Raw genomic sequence first — 20,555 nt, 5'->3', positions numbered from 1 at the left:
GATCCTTACTACTCCACTACTTTTACTTCCTCCACTATTTTCCACCTGGTCCAAGCCACCATGATCACCTGCTTAGTTATTCTCGCAACCTCCTCCCTAGTCTCCTTGTTTCCACCATTACCCCCACCAGGGTCTGTTTTCAACAAATGGCTGGAGCATTCTTGCTGAACTATGAGATTGAGCCTGGTACTCTCCAGCTCAAAAGCACCAGTGGTTTCAGGGCTCCCTCACTGTAACAGCCAGTGTCCCTAGCAATAGCCCATGAGGTCCTATGTGATCTGGCCACCGTCACCTCCCTGACCTCCACCTGCCCCTGTTCACCCTGCTCCAGCCACATGGGCTTCCTGTCTCCATCCCCATGCCAGGGACATTTTACCTCTAGGCCTCTGCCTCATTCTTTCTGCACACAAACTCTTTCCTAGTGATCTATAAGGCTCGCCTTACCCCTCTTTGCCCACTTTGGGTCTTTGCTCAAATATCACCTTAGTGAGGCCTTCCCACTGGCCGGCTCATCTGAAAGCTCAACTGCCCTCTCCCTGGTCTTCCCCAGACCCCTACCTGCTTTGTTTCTCTACAACACTTACCATTCTTCAACTTACCACACAATCAATTTTATTTACTTATTTATTTCATTTCCCCATGAGAAAGAAGGAGAACAGAAGCATCATCAGAACAGATCTTTTTTGGTCTGTTTTGTTTACTCAAGTAGCCACAGCTCCTAAGGCAATGCCAAGCATCTAGTAGGTGCTCAATAAAAATGTGCTAAGTGAATGAAAGGTGCTCTTATCTCATGGGGTTTTGGAGGGGCTTCTAAGGAGCCATGTACTCTCTGGAACTCAAAGACAAATTTGGAGTTAGATTCTTTTTTTCTAGGAAGAGAATCACAGCCTTAGAGCCTCGAAGAGATTTGTGACTCAAAAAAAAGTTGATGAACCAGTAACACAGACGCTTAAATTTAACAAAGATTATTATAGGTTTCTTCAAACAATGAATAAACTTCATTCACAGCTATTTGCTAAAATAAGAATGTGTGATCCACCAGTGGCGTGATTATACTATGTTCTTGCTTCAGAATTTCTAGCATAGAGTCAAAAGATTTGTTTTGGGAATTTTTATGAGCAGATTTTGAATAGGCAGCGTGATTATCCTCATTGTCTGTGAGCCAGAACACCGGTGAGAATGAATAAAAATGTGTTTTCACAGATTTGGAGGCCAACTCTTATATTCATGCAAAGCTGAAAGAAAAAAGTACCTGTAAGGCTTGCATGCACACACGTGCACAGCATGGGAAGGTCCAGGTGGGCGGCTGTCAGGCAGATAGTCCATTACCTTGGCCCCACTGGGAAATTACCAGACCTTGTCCCCAAATAACAAAACCCATCCCTTTTACCACCCACACTCTAATTCCAAAACAAGTTAAAAACAACAACAAAAAAAACTCTACACACAAAATTATCAATCATCTACCAGGTATAGAAACATCACTGTGTAAGAGCCAAACTCCAACATACGACGTGGCTTACCTTCCCCTATCATAGAGACCCCCACGGACATGCCCATGAACTTGCTTTTGGTCCATACATGAGTGTTGACGCACAGTCTCTTCTCCTTGCACTCACAGTAGAAGCAGGAGATGGGTGGGTGATGGGACACTTGCTCAGCCACAAACCTTAGTTTGTAGCTTTTGGAAGGGTCATCGGCCACTGGGTGTTCGTGACAGCTGGCAGGAGAGCGGGGAGCAGTCCTCTTGGGCTTGACCCTGTCCTTAGGAACTTCCCAGGAGCAGTGAAATGTCTCGCCTATGATGGGGTTGTAGGGCTTCTTGGCTAAAGCGCCCTTGCGGCCCTCGTGAAAGGCTGTGAGATAATACTCCACGAAGCAAATGACTCTCTCCTCTGGTGTGGCCCCAGCGGTGATGGCCAGCAGTAGGTCTGGGTGTGCCATAAAATCTGCATACATCTCCAGCAAAGATCGCTTCTCCAGGATAAAGGTGGGAAGCACCACCTGCATTTGGAAGGACACAAAGTCAGACAATCCCTGGGATTACATGGAAAAGCTGAAAAGAAAAGTAAAGGCTGCAACCACTGTCAAGCAAATTCATAACATCTCCAGCCACGGAGCAGTCTGTTTTGACTTGTGCACAAATGACAAATCAAGGGAAACAATATCAAAGAAATGAGAAGTGGCAGTGGAATCAACGGGAGCCCAGCTTCGTGGACAAGACTGTTCTGAGTGATTTTCTTCCTTGCTTACCTGGGCTAACACAATAGTCTCTGTCCCGGTCTCCACTGCCATCTCTCCCCTAACTCTCCATTATTTAGAGCTGTGAAGAAAACAGCCTGGAAGGGCTTTTCTGTATACCCCCTGCCATCAGGCACCACCAAGAGGGCCGGGGTGGGGGGAGGGAGAGGTCGGCAGTCAGTGTGTTCCCACAAACACGGATACTGGGGTTTGTTGGTGCCACTTCATAGGGGGTCCAGGCAGATCAGGACCCACCACCACCGACGGTGTGCACTGGGAGGCCTCGGTAGAAGAATGGTATACGAGCCCCACCATGACCGAGGAAGGGAAGGACTGTGGAAAGGGCCCAGCTCCAGGACGGGGCAGGCCCATCAGCAGGCAAATGTCCACAGAGCTGCCGCAGAAAAGAGGGGCCATGGCGATTCCATCTGTGGAGGTCAGTCCTCAAGGCTGGTCCAGGAGAAACCAGTGGAAGTTACAAAGCAGGCTGGCACTTAACATACAGAACCTGCTGCTAAAGGACTGGCAGAGTAGCTAACCCTAGGTTTGTTATTGGCACCATGATTGAAGACAGAGACCTTGTAGAGGCCCGGATAACTCTGGTAGAGGTAAGACAGAGACTCCTCATTGATCCAAAGTGGATCCAGGTCGTCACTCAGGGAGCTCTACAACCCCAAATACCTGTAACCCAATGATTACTTAATCATCTGCTGTAAAGTCACTTAAAACAACTGAGGAGTATTCTGAAACTGTGAAGCCCATAACTCATTACTGTTACTGCTTTTTAAAGAAAAGAAAGTCCATTTTTCACTGTCCTAGAGTGATCTTAAAATAACTTAAAACAAATATCGGGTATTTTTTGTTTGCTTGCTTTGAGACAGAGTCACCTTCTGTCACCCAGGCTGGAGTGCAGTGGTGCAATCTCAGCTCACTGCAACCTCCACCTCTTGGGTTCAAGCGATTCTCCTGCCTCAGTCTCCTGAGTAGCTGGGACTACAGGCACACGCCACCATACCCAGCTAATTTTTTTTTATTTTAGTAGAGACGAGGTCTCACCATGTTGCCCAGGCTCATCACAAACTCCTGAGCTCAAGCCATCCACCCATCTTGGCCTCCCAAACAGTTATCAGGTATTAATAATCCACCCACTTAGCTGCAACGCACAGCCAGCCTTAACCCAGAGCATCTCATTCTGTTCCTCCTAACGTGGACTCACAGGATTTTGAAACTGGAAAGCTAGCCCAGACCTGCTGGGCTGTGCAGGGAACACACTGGGTTCCAGCGAGTTGACCAATACCATGGGGCTGGTTTACAATCTCTCTTTACATAACTAATTCTGTCCTTCCTTTCTGCAGTCCCTCACTCGCATGAAAACATTTGGGAGGGTGTATGATGATGAACCACAAATATCACACAGGCTCATAGATCTGTAACCCTGACTCTACTTCAGGATTCCAACGCCCTTCCCTGAAAATGACTTGGATATGATGGAAGGGAGGAGAGAGGCTGCTGTGGTCTGAGTTTGTCCTCTCCCAAATGTGTTGCGATTTGATCCCCGATGTGGCAGTGTTAGGAGGTGGGGACTAGTAGAAGGTGTGTAGGTAATGGGAGCAGATCCCTTATGAAGAGATTAATGCCTTGTTTCAGGAGCGAATTCTCACTGTCTCAGGACTAGGGACCGCAAGAGCACGCTGTTCTAGAAGCGACTTCGGCTTCCTAGACCCTTGTGCTTCCCACGTAATCTCTGCACACACCCGCTCCCTTTTCTGCCACGTTTTGACCCAGCACATGGCCCTCACCAGAAGCCAGCCAGATGTGACACTATGCTCTTACACTTCCCAGCCTGCAGAATTGTGAGCTCAATAAATGTACTTTTCTTAAAAACTACTCAGTCTCATTCTGTCACAGCAACACTAAAGGGACTAATACAGATGTCCAGAGAGAGATAGGCAGACATGAGAACAGCAAAGTACAGAAATTTCAGAGGAAACTAGAAAAAGCCCCATCTGCTAGAGAGGTAAAGGTTGGTAGATCTCCTTTAATGCTTTTCTATCTTTCATTTAAATAGTATGTCAGGAGAAAATGTGCCTGCGCTAAATAAAAAAGCAGCCAGATGTAAAATTGAACATGGAATACAATCCAAGAATCATAAAAGCACTCAAAATGTTAACATGTCTGTCTGGGTGATAGAACTGAGTGATTTTAACACTTTTTTTTTCTGAGTATCTTTCTGCTTTGCTTTTATAATACACACAAAGAAGAAACATTATTTAAAAACACAACTATGCAAATCAGTGGAGGTTTCCTAATTTTCTTTAATCCACGACTTGAAAAAATTGAGAATCTGGCTGTCCTAGGATCTCACCTGGCCAAGAAAAGCATTTAGCTTGAAAGAGCCTTCAGATGCCACCTCTATTACTTCCTATGCCTTTTTCGTAGGGACAGGTCATCATTCAGCAACCATCACTGTGCTCTCTGGGGCCTGCTCTTCCAATGAGGCTTCACTGGGGTCAGGCTGCTGTGTTCTCCCACCACTTAGCTGTCCAATAGCAAAGTAAATAACCCCCAATTACTCACCACACTTCCCTCTTCTGCCCCAGAATCACCCAAGGGCTCCCCTATGAACTCCACCCAGACAGGGTGCACAAGCTGGGGAGCGTGAATTTAAGCAGCTTGGAAATCCCTTAATGAAGCCAAATCAGTGACAAAGGACAGGCTGCCACAAATGTCTGCATCTGCATCCCTTCCCCAAGTGACTCCATCTCCTCCTCTCTCCCTTCCCAGGTCCAAGGGGCCCTGTGATCAGAAGGCAAGCCAGGGGAGGGGAAGGACAGAAATATACACTGAGGCCATCAGCCCTGACGGGTATAACTTCAAACAAAGATAATTGCGTAACCTTGGCTCGTGTCTTTTTCCCCACTCTATGGCAACGGGGCTTCTGTGGCAATAATTCCACCTCTAGGCAAGAATCCTCATGTTTGTACCCAAGATGAAAGTTAACAAGGAAAATCGATACAATATTTACTCTCTGGTTATGTACTTTTGAAAAGGAGAAGAATTTAAGATATTTCCCCTAATTTATTCAGCATTTCTGAACTCAAGCTGAAGGATTTAAAAAAATAAATAAGTAAATAAGTAAGAAAAAGAACTCCACTTGGAACCCTGAGTCATGGAATGTCAGAACCAAAAGGCAGGATGATTTAGTGCACTGCCCTGGTCCCACAGGTGAGGGCACTACGCCTGGGCCACTCGATGGCTGAGCCAGCAGGGAACCTCAGGGTCCCAGCTGCCACCTCCAAGTCCCTGCCATTACCCCATGACACATCATGATTATCTGCTTCTGGTTAACAAGAACATCTTCTCTCAGTGGACAAAGGAGACAGCTAGGATGTCTGGGCCACTCCAGCTGCTGTCATGGATTAAGAAGAGGGGGAAGGGCCAGGCATGGTGCCTTGTGCCTGTAATCCCAACACTGGGAGGCTGAGGCAGGAAGATCACTTGAGGCCAAGAGTTTAAGACTAGCCTGGGCAACACAGTGAGAACCCATCACTACAAATAATAATAATAATATTTTTTTTTAAAAGAAATGGGCAAAGGAGATCGAATGGGCAAGAGAATGGGACATGAGCCCCACCTTCTAAGGCCATTTCACTCTTCCCAACATAGCAAGAAAATCCACCATTCCAAACACTATCATTAATATCATAAATGGGAGGGAGATCATTGCAATTAAGGAAGGGCATGGGAGGTGTGGCTCCTGAACTGGAGGCCCAGCATCCTGCCATACCTCCAACTCTCCTCCACACAACAGCCAGACTCATCTTTCTAAAATCTCTGTAAGAGATAAAGCCCCCACCTCCCTCTGGTCTCACACAATGTCCTGACTGACTGCCCCCTTCCCTCCCTGCACAAATCTCCACACACACACACACACACACACTCCCTTTTTCTGCCCTTTCTCCTGCCCTGTCTATATGACAAAAAACTCATCAGCTCAAGTAGCTCTCTCCTCTGTGAAGCTTTTTTTGACAGTTCCTGCTTTCAAGGGTAAAGCAACAACCCCTCTTTCCTATCCTCTGCACCTCACACATATCTCCACCTGCAAGGCTCTTTTGTTCTTATTAATGCACATGTTTCAAAACTGTAAGCTCTTAGTGGATAGACACCTGACTCCTTAATACCTAGCAAAAAACAAGACAAACAGATGAATTGTATAAGAGACACCTTTGTTTCCTTTGACATGTTTAAGTTACCCATATTTTTAAATGCAGATTCTCATTCACTATGCTTTTAATTCTTCTGAGTATATCCAGCCAGCCAAGTTTGCAGTTGCTGCTTCTCTCGAGCAACATGAGAATATTCACATACATACCAACTTCTAGGCTGAAGCCAGCTTACATAGAATCTAGCTTATTCCAGGAACATGTTTTGGGTGGTAAGGAACCAGAGCCTGATATATCAGAAGTGCACTCTAAATGTCTAATGAATGAGTGTGGTCTGCCCCACACTCCTCTGGATCTCCTAAGACACCTTTGGGGCCAAAAAGAATGTGGCTGGATGACCTCCAGGATGGGCCTTCAAAGGAGCCAGAAGGAATGAAATCGCCTAGTCTGAAGGCATCTTCCTCTTCTCTTTACCAAAAGGAAAAAAAAAGGCTCTGCTCAGCAACTTCTGCCAATTATTACTGCCCAAATTGTTTAGTCTGACTCTTAACTATGAGGAAAAAAAAATAATAAAATCCAAACTGAGGAACAGTTTGGAAAAAAAAAAATGAAAGCAAAGAAAACCTGACTTGAACTCTTCAGTAACACTGCCATGAAAGGGAAAAAGGCGGGGAATTTTCTAGGCCAAAGGAGACTAGACACATCATAATAACCAAATGCAACATAATCTGGGTTGGATTCTGGAGTTTTAAAAAATAGCCATAAAGGACATGATTGGGACAAGTTGGGAAAATTTACCATGGGCTGAATATGAAATAATATTACCTCAATGTTACATTTCCCAATGTGACAAATGTATACTATAATGTCCTTATTCTTAGAAGATACTCACTAAAGGGGTAGGAAAGAACTGTCATGATGTTTGCAACATACTCTAAAATGGTTAATCAAAAAATAAACATACATGTATGATATGGTTTGGCTGTGTCCCCACCCAAATTTCATCTTGAATTGTAACTCCTACAATTCCCACGTGTCGTGGGAGGGACCCAGTGGGAGGTAATTGAATCATGGGAGTGGGTCTTTCTTGTGCTGTTCTCATTAATAGTGAGTAAGTCTCATGAGATCTGATGGTTTTATAAAGAGGAGATTCCCAGAACAAGCTCTCTCTCTTTGCCTGCTGCCATCCATGTAAAACATGACTTGCTCCTCCTTGCCTTCTGCCATGATTGTGAGGCCTCCCCAGCCATTTGGAACTATAAGTCTGTTAAACCTCTTTTTCTTCCCAGTCTCAGATATGTCTTTTATTAGCAGCATGAAAATGGACTAAGCCAATGTGTAACACACATATATACATGCATATGTATGGATAAAGTTCTGGAGGAAGAGAGCTTGAGAGCTAGAGAGAAAAATGGAAGGAGGAAGGAGGGAGGAGGGGAGGAGAGAGGTTGGCAGAGAGGGAAGAAGGGAGAAGATACGCGAAGTACAAAATGTTAGTAATTGGCCAAAAAAGGTGAAGAATATATGGGAGTTGATATGGTTTGGATTTGTGTCCCCACCCAAGTCTCATGTCAAATTGTAATCCCCAGTGCTGGAGATGGGGCCTGATGGGAGGTGATTGGATCATGGGGGCACACTTCCCCTTTCTGTTCTCATGATAGTGAGTTCTCATGAGATCTGGTTGTTTAAAAGTATGTAGCACCTCCCCCTTTGCTCTCTTTCTCCTGCTCTGGCCATGTAAGATGTTGAGAGCTTCCCCTTCGCCTTCTGCCATGATTGTAAGTTTCCTGAGGCCTCCCCAGAACTTGTACAGCCTGCGAAACTGGTCAATTAAACCTCTTTTCTTTACAAATTACTCAGTTTCAGGTAGTTCTTTATAGCAATGCAAGAACTAATACAAGAGTCCATTGTGCTACTCTTGCAACTTTACTGTAGATTGGAAAATGTTCAAAATAAAAAAGTTGGAGGAAAAAGAAAAAAGGTTCTACTGGGAATGCAATACCTGAGAATATGATAATTTTCAAAGACAACCTTCCCAAAATTGCGGACTGAGGGAATATGGGCTCAGAGCCAACATCAAGTCCAACCTGCTAGGTACGTATTCTGTACTTTAAAAAGATGTGGCTTTGTCAGAGCAGGCAAAAAAATAGAATACCTGGAGAGATGGAGCAGAAATGGGTTGGGAGCAGAATTACTATTTCGTCTTTCATCTTCTGTTGTGTGTTTCACTGGAGTTTGTGCAGAATGCTAGATCAACTTCAAAACCAGCAACTGAACATTCTGGACAAGATGTCATACTTTTCATTAAAATAGACTTCCTAGTCTGGTCTGATTTCTTCCTCTCCTACAATCTCCCAGGCACCCTCTCCTTTTTTTTTTTTTTTTTTTTTTTTTGGTGTGTTTGCAAATAAGTCATTTAATCATTCATTTCTTGGACAGTGGACACCAGGGATACAGAGCCAAGGAGTGGTGAGTACTAATTGGGCTGTCTGCCTCTGACAGAGGGTGAGTGACGGCCCAGCTGTTCAGACTGATGGCATCCAAATGACCTGAAATCACGCTGTGGATTTACCAAGCCATCAATAAAGACTGCCTTTTCTTCCATTAACATAATTAAGACAATGAACTATTTGGGGGGAAGGAAAAAAAGAGAGGATCTGCACTAGGGACTCAGAGAACAATTAATTACATTTAAAGTTGCATCAATCTAGAAGTAAATAACTAATCTTCAGGTTGGGCTCTTAGGCTCTCAGAAATCTGAAATAAACAATCACCCACAGGGAAAGGCGAAGGACACTTGGAAAGAGGTGGTCCCCTCCCCACAACAGGGGGCACAGCTGGCCTCTGCAAATAGAAGGCCAAGAGTAGGTGCAATTTTCACATCAGTTGACTGGGTGCAATGGCTCAGACCTGTGATCCCAGCATTTTGAGAGGCTGAGGTGGGAGGATCGCTTCAGCCCTGGAGTTCAAGACCAACCTGGCTGCAAGATCTTGTTGTCTCTACACAAAAAAATGTTTTTAAATTAGCCAGGTGTGGTGGTGCAAGCCTGTAGTCTTACTGTAGTCTTAGCTATTTGTAGGCTGAGGCAGGAGGATCACTTAAGCCCAGGACTTTCTGGCTACAGTGAGCTATGATTGCACCACCGTACACCAGCCTGAGTGACAGAGCAAGACCTTGTCTCTTTAAAGAAAGAGAAAAGAAAGACAAAAGAAACATCACTTCATAACCTTGGGAGCCATCTTCCTATTTTATCCTTAGATTGGCAAACACACCCAGTGCAAACAAGCAAGCAGAGAGGCCTCGACCACCACAAAGTTTCATTTATGTCCTACTTTGAGAAAACCAGGAGAAATACACGAAAATCCAACTTTACAAAATAAAGCATAGAAAATTCACACTGCAAAAGGTTTCTTTACTTAGCCAACCTTTTCCCTGGGTTTTCTTAACCTGCCAGGTTCCTTCACACCCATTTCATGGTGCCCGAAACATTATGAAAAGCATTCATTAAAATTTTTGTTAGACGGGAAGAGTTTGAAATGAAATTTTACTTTTTCCAAGAAGATATTTACTACATAGAAAGATATCTGTTGAAGTTAATCCCTGTGTTTGTCCAGAGTCCCAGACATCAGCTCACAGAAGGAATTCAGTTGGGAGCAGAACGTCATCTCTTAGCAGTGACTAGCCATGCATACGTAGCAAATTCATCTCCCCAGGACTCAATTCCTCAGCTGTAAAAATAGAGAAAATAAAAATACCAACCTTCTAGGTTGATTGTGAGTATTAAATGGCAGTGTTAAATTAGTCCAGTGCCTACCTAGCATCCAGGAAACGCTCATTCTATGCTGGCTCAGATTACAGACCCCTATAATCAGGAATCAGTAACCTCATTTGGAGACCAGGGAAGATACGACCAACAGAGATTAGACACAAACTTGTCACATAATATTTCAGTGACAATGTTGAAAGCTAAAATGACTCACAATGCCCAGAGCAACCCCGAGATCACCTCTGACACTTCTGTAAACAATCAGTCAGGCCGGGCGCGGTGGCTCACGCTTGTAATCCCAGCACTTTGGGAGGCCGAGGCGGGCGGATCACGAGGTCAGGAGATGGAGACCACGGTGAAACCCCGTCTCTACTAAAAATACAAAAAATTAGCCGGGCGTGGTGGCGGGCGCCTGTAGTCTCAGCTACTCAGAGAGGCTGAGGCAGGAGAATGGCATGAACCCGGGAGGTGGAGCTTGCAGTGAGCCAAGATCGCGCCACTGCACTCCAGCCTGGGCGACAGAGCGAGACTCCGTCTCAAAAAAAAAAAAACAAAAAAAAAAACAAAAAACAATCAGTCACCTGCTCAGAGAAAAAGGAGAAACAACTGTATAAGACAAAAACATTGCTGTAAGAATATATGAAATATTTCAGATTTAAACTGTTTTTAGAGCTCAAGCCAGGGCACAGTGCTTGGGTTTCACACTCATTATCTTGTGTAATCTTCTTAGATGTCTGTAAACAGGTACAACTATTCCATTTTACAGATGAGGAAACTATGTCCAGACAGGTTTTGCAATTTACAATGGCTAAGTCAGTGGAGAGCTGGAATGAGAATCAGTTCTGCTTGGCCAAGGTCCGTGCTGGGTTGCTCAGCACCTCCAAGGGGTCTGAAGACTACTGTTGTGACTGTCACTCTTTCTAGAAGTGGGGATTGATGAGCTGCTGCCAACAGGACAGAAAGGGAGAATGGAGATCGCATAACTGCGTCGCCTCATGAAACAGATTTACACAGACAAGCTTAGGGAAGCCAGGTCTCCACTCTGTCTTCTATTAAAAGGCAAACACTCGGGAGAGATAACAGGCTTTGCTTGACAGTATACTGAAAACCAGATTCAGGGAGAAGAACAGCTGGAGGGATCTGGCGAGGGAAGTGGAAGCAGGATCAGGGAGACCAGAGACCCCTGAGGTCCATACCTCTGCCTTGTGGGGTTCATTTACAGGATAAACACTGGCCTTCTGACCCTTTTCATTAAAATTTCCCTTTTACAAAAAGAAGCTCAAGCACAGCAATGTTAATCTTTGCATATTGTGATTCATGCTAGAAATTGGGCCTAATGAAATAATTCAATCAAAGGAAAAAGGCTGTATGCCCAAGAAGATGTTCACAATATCACCACCTATAACATCAAGAAGCCAAAAAGAGACAAGGTGACCAACCACAGACTATTTGTTGGGAAAGCAAATAACGCAGCAATGTGGTAGAATGTTATATATCCATTAAAGCACACACAGGTAATGATGTCATTTTCCATAAACCTGTGGGAGTACATGATGTCTGCTGTAGTGTGATTCTATACACCAGGGGTCGACAAATACAACCCATGGGCCAAATCTCCACTTGCTTTGACAAACAGTTTTATTGGAACAAACTATAACCATTCATTTCTGCATTATCTATGGCTGCCTTTGTGGTCAAATGGCAGAGCTGAATGGTTGCAGTAGATAGAATATGGTCTGCAAAGCCAAAAACACTTGTTATCTGGTCTTTCATTTAATTAAATAAAATTTTTTTAAGACAAGGTCTTGCTCTGTTGCCCAGACTGGAGTGCAGTGGTATGATCATAGCTCACTGCAGCCTCAAACTCCTAGGCTTAAGGGATCCTCCTGCCTCGGCCTCCCCAGTAGCTGGGACTATAGGTGTGTGTTACCACACCTGGCTAATTTTAAAATAGTTTTGGTGGAGACAAGGTCTTGCTATGTTGCTCAGGCTGGTCTCAAACTCCTGGCCTCAAGCGATCCTCCCGCCTCAGCCTCCAAAAGCACTGGGATTACGGATGTAAGCCACTTGTCTGACCTTTTAGAAAAAATGTTTGCTGGCCGGGTGCAATGGCTCTTGCCTGTAATCCCAGCACTTTGGGAGGCCAAGGCAGGCAGATCACCTGAGGTCAGGAGTTCAAGACCAGCCTGGCCAACATGGTGAAACCCCATCTCTACTAAAAATACAAAAATTAGCCAGGCATGGTGGTGGGCACCTGTAATCCCAGCTACTCAGGAGGCTGAGGCAGGAGAATCACTTGAACTCAGGAGGCGGAGGTTGAACTTAGCTGAGATCATGCTGCTGCACTCCAGCCTGGGTGACAGAGTAAGACTCTGTCTCCAAAAAAAAAAAGTTTGCTGACCCCTGCCCTATATTATCCATATATTTTATATTCTTTTGTATCTATTCAACATTTAATTTTAAAATTATTTTAATTTTTAAAAGTTTCAGTGAACATTGCTATGATTTTTGACACATGTAGTCAATACTTTCTAAAAATGCAATCAATTTACAATGCCATCAGCAAGGAGTTGGGGTATCGTTTTTACCCTGTATACACTAAATATGTATCTACTATTTTGTTGCTGATTTAGAAGGTCTAAAATAAGGTCATCTATTTCTTTGATTAGTAACAACTTAAACAATTCTTTAAGATTCATAGAAAATTATCTCAGCAAGCTTCTCTTTCAAAGCACAAATCTTATTTTTTTTTTTTGAGATGGACTTTCACTCTTGTTGCCCAGGCTGGAGTGCAATGGCACAATCTCAGCTCACTGCAACCTCCACCTCCAAGGTTCAAGCAACTCTCCTGCCTCAGCCTCCTGAGTAGCTGGGATTACAGGCATGTGCCACCACGCCTGGCTAATTTTGTATTTTTAGTAGAGACAGGGTTTCTCCATGTTGGTCAGGCTGGTCTCAAGCTCCCAGCCTCAGGTGATCCGCCCGCCTCGACCGCCCAAAGTGCTGAAGTACAGGTGTGAGCCACCACGCCCGGCCTCAAAGCACGAATCTTGTCTCATGTGTTCTTGATTGATGAGCTATGAATTGGGTATCTTTAGGTTAGGGACCTCATCACCGGAGCACAGCTCAATCCACTAATTTTAGTCACAGTCTGCATCCCCCAACTCCTACCTACTCTCTGAAGCCAGCTGTGCTCTCTGAAAGGGTTCAAAATACACTGTTCAAGATTTTTCTATATCTGTAACATTGGAGTTTAGACTAAATCCTCTGAGAAATCCATATAGGGTTACAAACAGGCACACTGTCATTATCTGTAACTGCCACCCATAATCTCAAGTTCAAGCATCCCTCTCTCTGCTATTGGCCCATATGTCCCATTCACCCCATCCAGTCCCTACTCTTACCAGCACCTTTGACCCATTGACCTTTTACTGTCCACCACCCCCTTGTGGTCTCACTTCCCTCCACTCCCAGTACAGAGTCCCTGGCCCAACCCTATACTTAACTCCCTTTGATCTACCCCCAAGCAACTCTGCCACTCTCTCCCTCCATCCAGGCACTAACCAAGAAAACCTTAACTCTGTTTAATACAGCACCTCACATTCTGTGTATCTCAATCTGGCAGCTCAACTTTCTTGGAGAAACAGAGACAACATGCAGACTCTTAGTTTAAATTCGCAACCTCAAAACCTTAAGTGTCCCCCTGGTGGTGTGTGACAATCCTACCTGCTTCCTCTCCCCAACCACTTGTTTCCTTTCTTCTCCTCCCTTCTCATACCTCTAATAACCCTTTGCTCTTTATCACTCTCAGCTGGTCACTTTCCCGCTTTTCTCACTGGGAAAATTGAAGCAGTCCAGAGAGAAGGTTCACTTGATAATGATAATAGCAAACACAGCACTCACTCTGTGCCAGGCACTGCTCTGAGTCCTTCACACGTCACTATGCATACATACAGAGTGGCCCTATGAGGAAGGCACAATTATCAACCCCCTTTTAAAGATGAGAAAACAGGCACTCAGATGCAAGGTAATATATAGATAGGAACTCAGTGGGGATGCCAGCCCAGGCAGTCTGGCTCAGAGCCATGTGGTTAACCATGAGGGTCTCCTGCCATCTTCTGGTGTCTGCACCCCTCTCTCTGCCTGCCCCCCTGCTGCAATGGATGCATTATCTTATCTCTGGCCAACTCCCCTTCCACGCACTGGATCCCATGCCCTCTCACCTCCTCAAATTCCTGCACTCATCTGCTTCCTCTCTCCTGCAGCATTTTTTCCTCTGTCTCCTAATCCCATCAGCATTCAAGCATGTTTTTGTTTTTTTTTTGTTTTTGTTTTTGTTTTTGTTTTTGAGACGGAGTCTCGCCCTGTCTCCCAGGCTGGAGTGCAGTGGCGTGATCCCGGCTCACTGCAAGCTCCGCCTCCTGGGTTCACGCCATTCTCCTGCCTCAGCCTCCCGAGTAGCTGGGACCAGAGGTGCACGCCACGGCGGCCAGCTAATTTTTTGTATTTTTAGTAGAGACGGGGTTTCACCATTCACAGGATGGTCTCGATCTCCTGACCTCGTGATCCGCCCGCCTCGGCCTCCCAAAGTGCTGGGATTACAGGTGTGAGCCACCGCACCCGGCCTCAAGCATCTTAAGAAACCAAATCTCCCTTAATTTCAGATACTCCTACAGTTTCCACCCAATTTTCTGTTCCCTTTATATCAAAGTTCCTTTAAAGAGCTATCTTTACTCCCCGTCTTTATACCACATTTTTTCCCATTCTCCCTTGAATGCACTCCAATCAGACTTTGGCAAAGCCAAATACAATGGTCCATTTGCAGGCCCCAGCTTTCTTGACCCATCAGCAGCAATTCAACACAGTTGATTGTTTCTTCTTGATACTCTCTCTTCACGTGGCTTCCACAACCATCACACTCCTCCGACTTCTATCTTACTTCACTGGCTGAACCTTCTTAATCTCCTTTGCTAGATTCTTCCCATCTCCCTGACCCCTCCATGCTGGAATATCCCAGGACCCTGTAATTGGATATTTTTCCCCGTGTCTCTACTCACTCTCTAGAGAAACTCCTCCAGCCTCATGGCTTTGACCACCATCTATACATTGTTTCCTCTCAAACTTGTACCTGAGCCTCACTCATGAACTCCAGATTTGTATATATCCAAATGCCTGCATGTCCTCTTGAATGCCTAGTGGATGGATATCTCAGATCTGATCAGATCCAAGACTGGATTTGTGATAGCCCCAACATCTCCAACCTGTTCTTCCCTAGTCTCCTCCTCCTCCATAAAATGGAGTGGTAATCTGTTACATTGGTGACTTCCAATGAACCACACCTCCTGGAATTTACACTCTTGCATAGTCCTCCTTCAACCTGGCCTGAATCTGTGACTTACTCTAATCAATAAAATAGAAGTGATCTTGTGCCAGTTTGGGGCCTAAGTCTTAGGAAGGCTTATCAGCTTCCACTTTTGCCCTCTTAGAAGCCTTGAGCTGCCATTTAAGAAGCCTGGCAACCCAGTTGGAGAAACCATGTGGGAAGAACACATAGAGAGAGAAAGGTCCTAAGACTTCATGAAGAAAGAAGCGCCCAGCTGTTCCAGCCAAATCCAACTCACCAGCAAACAACAGGCATGAGTGACCACCGGCAAGACCAGCAGAAGAGCTGCCCCACTGAGCCCATTCCAGATTGCATAACCATGAAAAAAAAAATTGGTGGGTGGTTGGTTACCAGCAATAGATAATTGAAACAAATGGCAACTAATAATAAATGGCAATTAATAATAAAATAAAACAAATGGCAATTAATAATTATTATTCTAGCTGTTCAGGTCAGAAATAAAAGAATAAAACAAAATTTAAAAACATAATAAAACAAAAAATAAAAAACAATAAAACAAATAGCAATTAATAATAATAATTATTCTAGCTGTTCAGGCCAAAACTTTACAGTCATCTTTTATTCCTCTCTCTCATACTGCACATCATATGCAAATCCTCTTGGCATCCAGAATCAGCCACTAGCACTGTGCCACCAGCACCTCACCTAGGTTATTATAGTAGCTTCCTCCTCATTTTTTTTTTTTTTTTTTTTTTGAGATGGAGTCTCGCACTGTCACCCAGGCTGGAGTGCAATGGCGTGATCTCAGCTCACTGCAACCTCCGCCTCCCAAGTTCAAGCGATTCTCTTGCCTCAGCCTCCCAAGTAGCTGGGATTACAGGCACCCACCATCACGCCCAGCTAATTTTTTATATTTTTAGTAGAGACAGGGTTTCACCATGTTGGCAAGGCTGGTCTCAAACTCCTAACCTTGTGATCCACCCACCTCGGCCTCCCAAAGTGCTGGGATTACAGGCGTGAGCCACCGTGCCTGGCCAGCTTCCTCCTCTCTTCTACCCTGACCCTGGCTGTTCACACCCTAGTCACCCCGCCTCAGTCTATTTTTCACAGCAGAGTCAAAATTACCCTTTAAAAATACAAGTAAGCAGGTATGGTGGCTCACGTCTGTAATACCAGCACTTTGGGAGGCCAAGGCAGGTGGATCACTTGAGGTCAGGAGTTTGAGACCAGCCTGGGCAACATGGTGAAACCCCATCTCTACTTAAAATACAAAAAATTAGCTGGGCATGGTGGCACGCACCTGTGATCACAGCTACTCGGGAGGCTGAGGCAGGAGAATCATTTGAACCCAGGAAGTGGAGGTTGCAGTGAGCCAAGATGGTACCACTGTACTTGAGCCTGGGTGATAGCACGAGACTCCATCTCAAAAACATAAAATAAAAATAAAACAAAAATACAAGTAAGGTCACATATTCCCTTGCTCAAAACCCTCCAGTGGTCACCCATATCACTCAAAACAACATCCTGAGCCCTCACAATATCCTAAACGGCCCTATAACCTGATGTCTCACCAACTTACTCTCCTGCCAATCCCACTCAATTCACTCTGATCCAGCCACACTGGCCTCATGCCCAAATGCCAAACAAGGTCCATCTTGGGCCTTTTTCACCCCCATCCCCTCTGGCCAGAACACTCTTCCGTAGATGCTCACATGGCTGGCTCCCTCATTTAAATCTGGTCTCCACTCGAATGTTACCTAGTAGAATCCTACCCTGACCAGTTTACCTAAGAGGGACCCCCATCCCACCACCAGCTACCCTCCCTGACATGCTCTATTTCTCTTCATTATACTTCATCTCCATCTCCTTTTCTTTTCCCTCCCTCCTTCCCTCTCTCTCACTTGTTTCTTGTCTGTTTCCTTCCATCATCACTCAGGCCCCATCAGGGCATGGATTCTGAATGTTCTGCTGCAATCCCAATGTCTAAAACAGTATCTGGCATGTGCGGTGCTCAACAAATACATGTTACATGAGTGAACACATTACAAATTGTTGCTTTTCATATCCCTGAAAACTAGGTAAAAATGGTCCTACACCTCCAAGCTCAATATTGCATTTTGTGGGCCCTTCTCCTTGGAGCTTGGAACTTGGCACAATAGTCATGTCAGGATCTCCCGAACACCACATGATGTTGCTCATTTGCTCAAACTTTCCAAGGCTTCCCATAGCCCTTAGGATCAAGTTTATCCCCTTCACATGGCCCACAGGCTCTGCAGGACCTGATCCTAACACCCACTCCAGGTTCAATGGAGCCACTCACCAGCATGCACAACACGCCAGACCTTCGGTGACTCCAGGTTCAATGGAGCCACTCACCAGCATGCACAACACGCCAGACCTTCGGTGACCCTCCACCTCACTGTGGTTCCTCCATCCTCTCTTCTTTTCTAGGCTACCCACAATTTGTGGATATACAGTGGATTATCCAGTGGAGGTAGTCACCAGTAACTTGGGGTTATGGTGCCACCCTGAGGAAAGAGGGCAGACAAGGGTGCTTCTGGAGGCAGGACCAGCTACATGCTGTGTGGGGCACAGCGGAAAGTGAAAATGCAAGTCCCCTTGTTTGAAAATTATTAAGAATTTCAAGACAGTGATAGCAGGGCATTAAACCAAGCATGGAGCCCTTCTGAGCATGGGGTGCTGAGCAACCTCACAGGTCAAACATCCACGAACCTGGCCCTGTCTGGTAACCACAGTGAACCATGGCAAGATACAGCACTACGTACCCAGTTGGGCTGGTAATGACTCACAAATGTGTCAACACTGGCACATCCTCAGGGATACAGAAGTACACTTGCTTTTGGAGAGAGGCTAGACCTTCATTTTAGGTGAAGAAGATTCTCTCTCCAGGGTGCCTGCTCATCAGGTACTCCATTCTGGCTAAGTTCTTCCATTGCTTGTTTAGTACAGGCTTAACTTAATGACGTGAACAAGTGCCAAGAAGAGAAAAGGGGACAGCACGGAAAGAGGAAATTTCATCAATCTTTTTATGATACAGGGCAACAGAAGCCAAGAAATCTCAGAGGATAGCAACAGTTCTACCTCTTTCTCTCACAAGTATTTCAGCTTGTCAAGTCTTCCTTTGGTTTTTGAATGACAGATTCTTCCAAGTAAAGTAAGTTAATAAACTATTGACAGGAAAAGTTATTCTTTCAGGTACTCAACTGAGTATTGGGAGAAATGCAATGTCTGCTCTTTCAAGAAGAGGCTGTGGCTCTGGAAATGCAAAACAATCATATTCTAATAAAACAATAATAAATACGAAATGCACAGTTGTGGTATTTCTTTATTTTAGAGCAAGACAGAAATAACATGAAGTCGCTCAGACACTCAGCTTGCCATAATACAGTCCCCTCAATATTTTCTTGCTTCTCCATATCTGACCTTGGCAATTTCAATTTCTCTTACAATCTCTTTCCTCTGTCATTCATGATTCTAGGTCTGAGTTTTATAAACATTAAAAAAAAAAATCCACAATGAGAATATATTCTACATCATTACCCAGTACACATGTATCAAAAGAACTAGGTTTCATGTGCAGAATGCTGATATTTTCTTCTGTATTTTATTTGATTCTTTAGAAATGGTGGCCTGACCTCCACTAAATTGGTTTCACAACCCACTAATGGTTCATGACCCAGTTTGGAAACACTGTGATTTTAGATTGTACTTGTACACATTATCATCCACACTTCATCAAACTTCAACTCAAGCTCTGTCTGGGTGTCTACACAATCCACAAGAATAAAACACGGGCATCTTTTAAAAGCCAAGCACTTAAATGACTCCTGTAGCTGAAAAACAATCAGCATTATCCAGCTAGAGGACTGAAATGAACGGAAGGCAGCAGCATGGAGAACAGGTCGTCATAGCTTGGCGTGCAAAACAGAAGCAGCCACACAGAGGGTGGAGGATGGTGAAGAAGGAACTTTCTATGTCTGGTGTCCTCAGTGTGGGCCCACTGTTTTGTTTAAAGTGGTGCAGTCTCCCAGAATATCAGACACGCTCACATTCAAACCCATGAAAACACTTCAAAGAAAAGATTTGTCTGTCATCTGAGAGGCTCCCATCTCCTCAGTCTCTCTCCTATCTTCTATAAATGGTTAGTCACTCTGTTCTGTCATCTTCCTCCTCAAAGAATTCCTCACACTCCTGCCGCTTCCCTCTCTCTTCTCTGGCCCCCCGCCTAGTCCGAGATGAGACTGTGGAATCCAGAGCCTCCACTGTGGCCAACCAAGCCAACTGCCCTTAGGGCTGTTCCCCAGGCTGTGCCTTCAGTGGCTCTAACATCCATATTTTTCTAGCTGGCCTTCGGAATCTAGAACTTCCTTCCCCAGCACACCCTCCCCGCAGATCATGTCTGTCTGTCTGTGTGACAGCTGCTTCTCTACCCTACCACAGTCAAACCACATAACATAGTATTTCGTAAGGATAAGATGGTGACACACTTGCTAGGAGCTCAGCACCGGGTTAGGTCCTCTGCACGCCTCCTGCGATTCTCAAGCCACTGTGCCAGGAAGGCTCCCAACTGGAGTAACTGGCTGGGAGTGGAACCCAGGAAGGCCAAACTCCAGGCTCTTTCTACCACCTGACAATGGCCCCAGTGACACCACACAAGCTTTCAGCTATGTACAAAATTGCCTTTCCTGCTTGCCTCTAGAATGAAGCTACTGACTAGAGGTGAGGGGTGACATATGTGGGACCCTCTCCATGACATTAGTGGTCAGGACACTGATTCTGTTGGTGAGGTTCCTCCGGAAGCATCCTGCCTGCACTCAGCACCAAGAAGAGTTGGTTCCACTTCTACCCATGGCAATGAGATTTGGATCACCAACAAGGTTACCCTTGGGGACCAGCTGTTACAGCTAAGGACAGCCCTCAGCAGGTCGTGAGGTTGGGCGTGCAGAGTGGCCTCGTTCCTGGCGCCACCATTTCCCTTCCCCATCTTTTCCCTCTACGGCCACTGTGTCATAGCCATCT

General features: G+C 45.1%; 1 protein-coding gene across 4 annotated transcripts in view; it reads right to left on the bottom strand.

Annotated features, from left to right (window-relative positions):
* OSBPL10 (oxysterol binding protein like 10) overlaps positions 1–20,555 on the bottom strand; it is a 346,584-nt gene that overhangs the window by 21,718 nt on the left and 304,311 nt on the right. For 2 of the 4 annotated variants that reach the window (XM_055284763.2, XM_063612618.1), the window contains exons 8-9: positions 18,741–18,791; positions 1,524–2,004 (exon numbers count right to left, since the gene is read on the bottom strand). In XM_055284763.2, the coding sequence (XP_055140738.1) occupies positions 1,524–2,004; positions 18,741–18,791 (532 nt within the window). The remainder of the gene's footprint in view (positions 1–1,523; positions 2,005–18,740; positions 18,792–20,555) is intronic. The other 2 variants (XM_055284770.2, XM_055284773.2) reach the window with 1 other exon arrangement.

This window comes from Symphalangus syndactylus, chromosome 1 (assembly GCF_028878055.3).
Source record: "Symphalangus syndactylus isolate Jambi chromosome 1, NHGRI_mSymSyn1-v2.1_pri, whole genome shotgun sequence".
Lineage (NCBI taxonomy): Eukaryota > Metazoa > Chordata > Mammalia > Primates > Hylobatidae > Symphalangus > Symphalangus syndactylus.
This window is presented reverse-complemented; position numbering and strand designations above follow the sequence as displayed.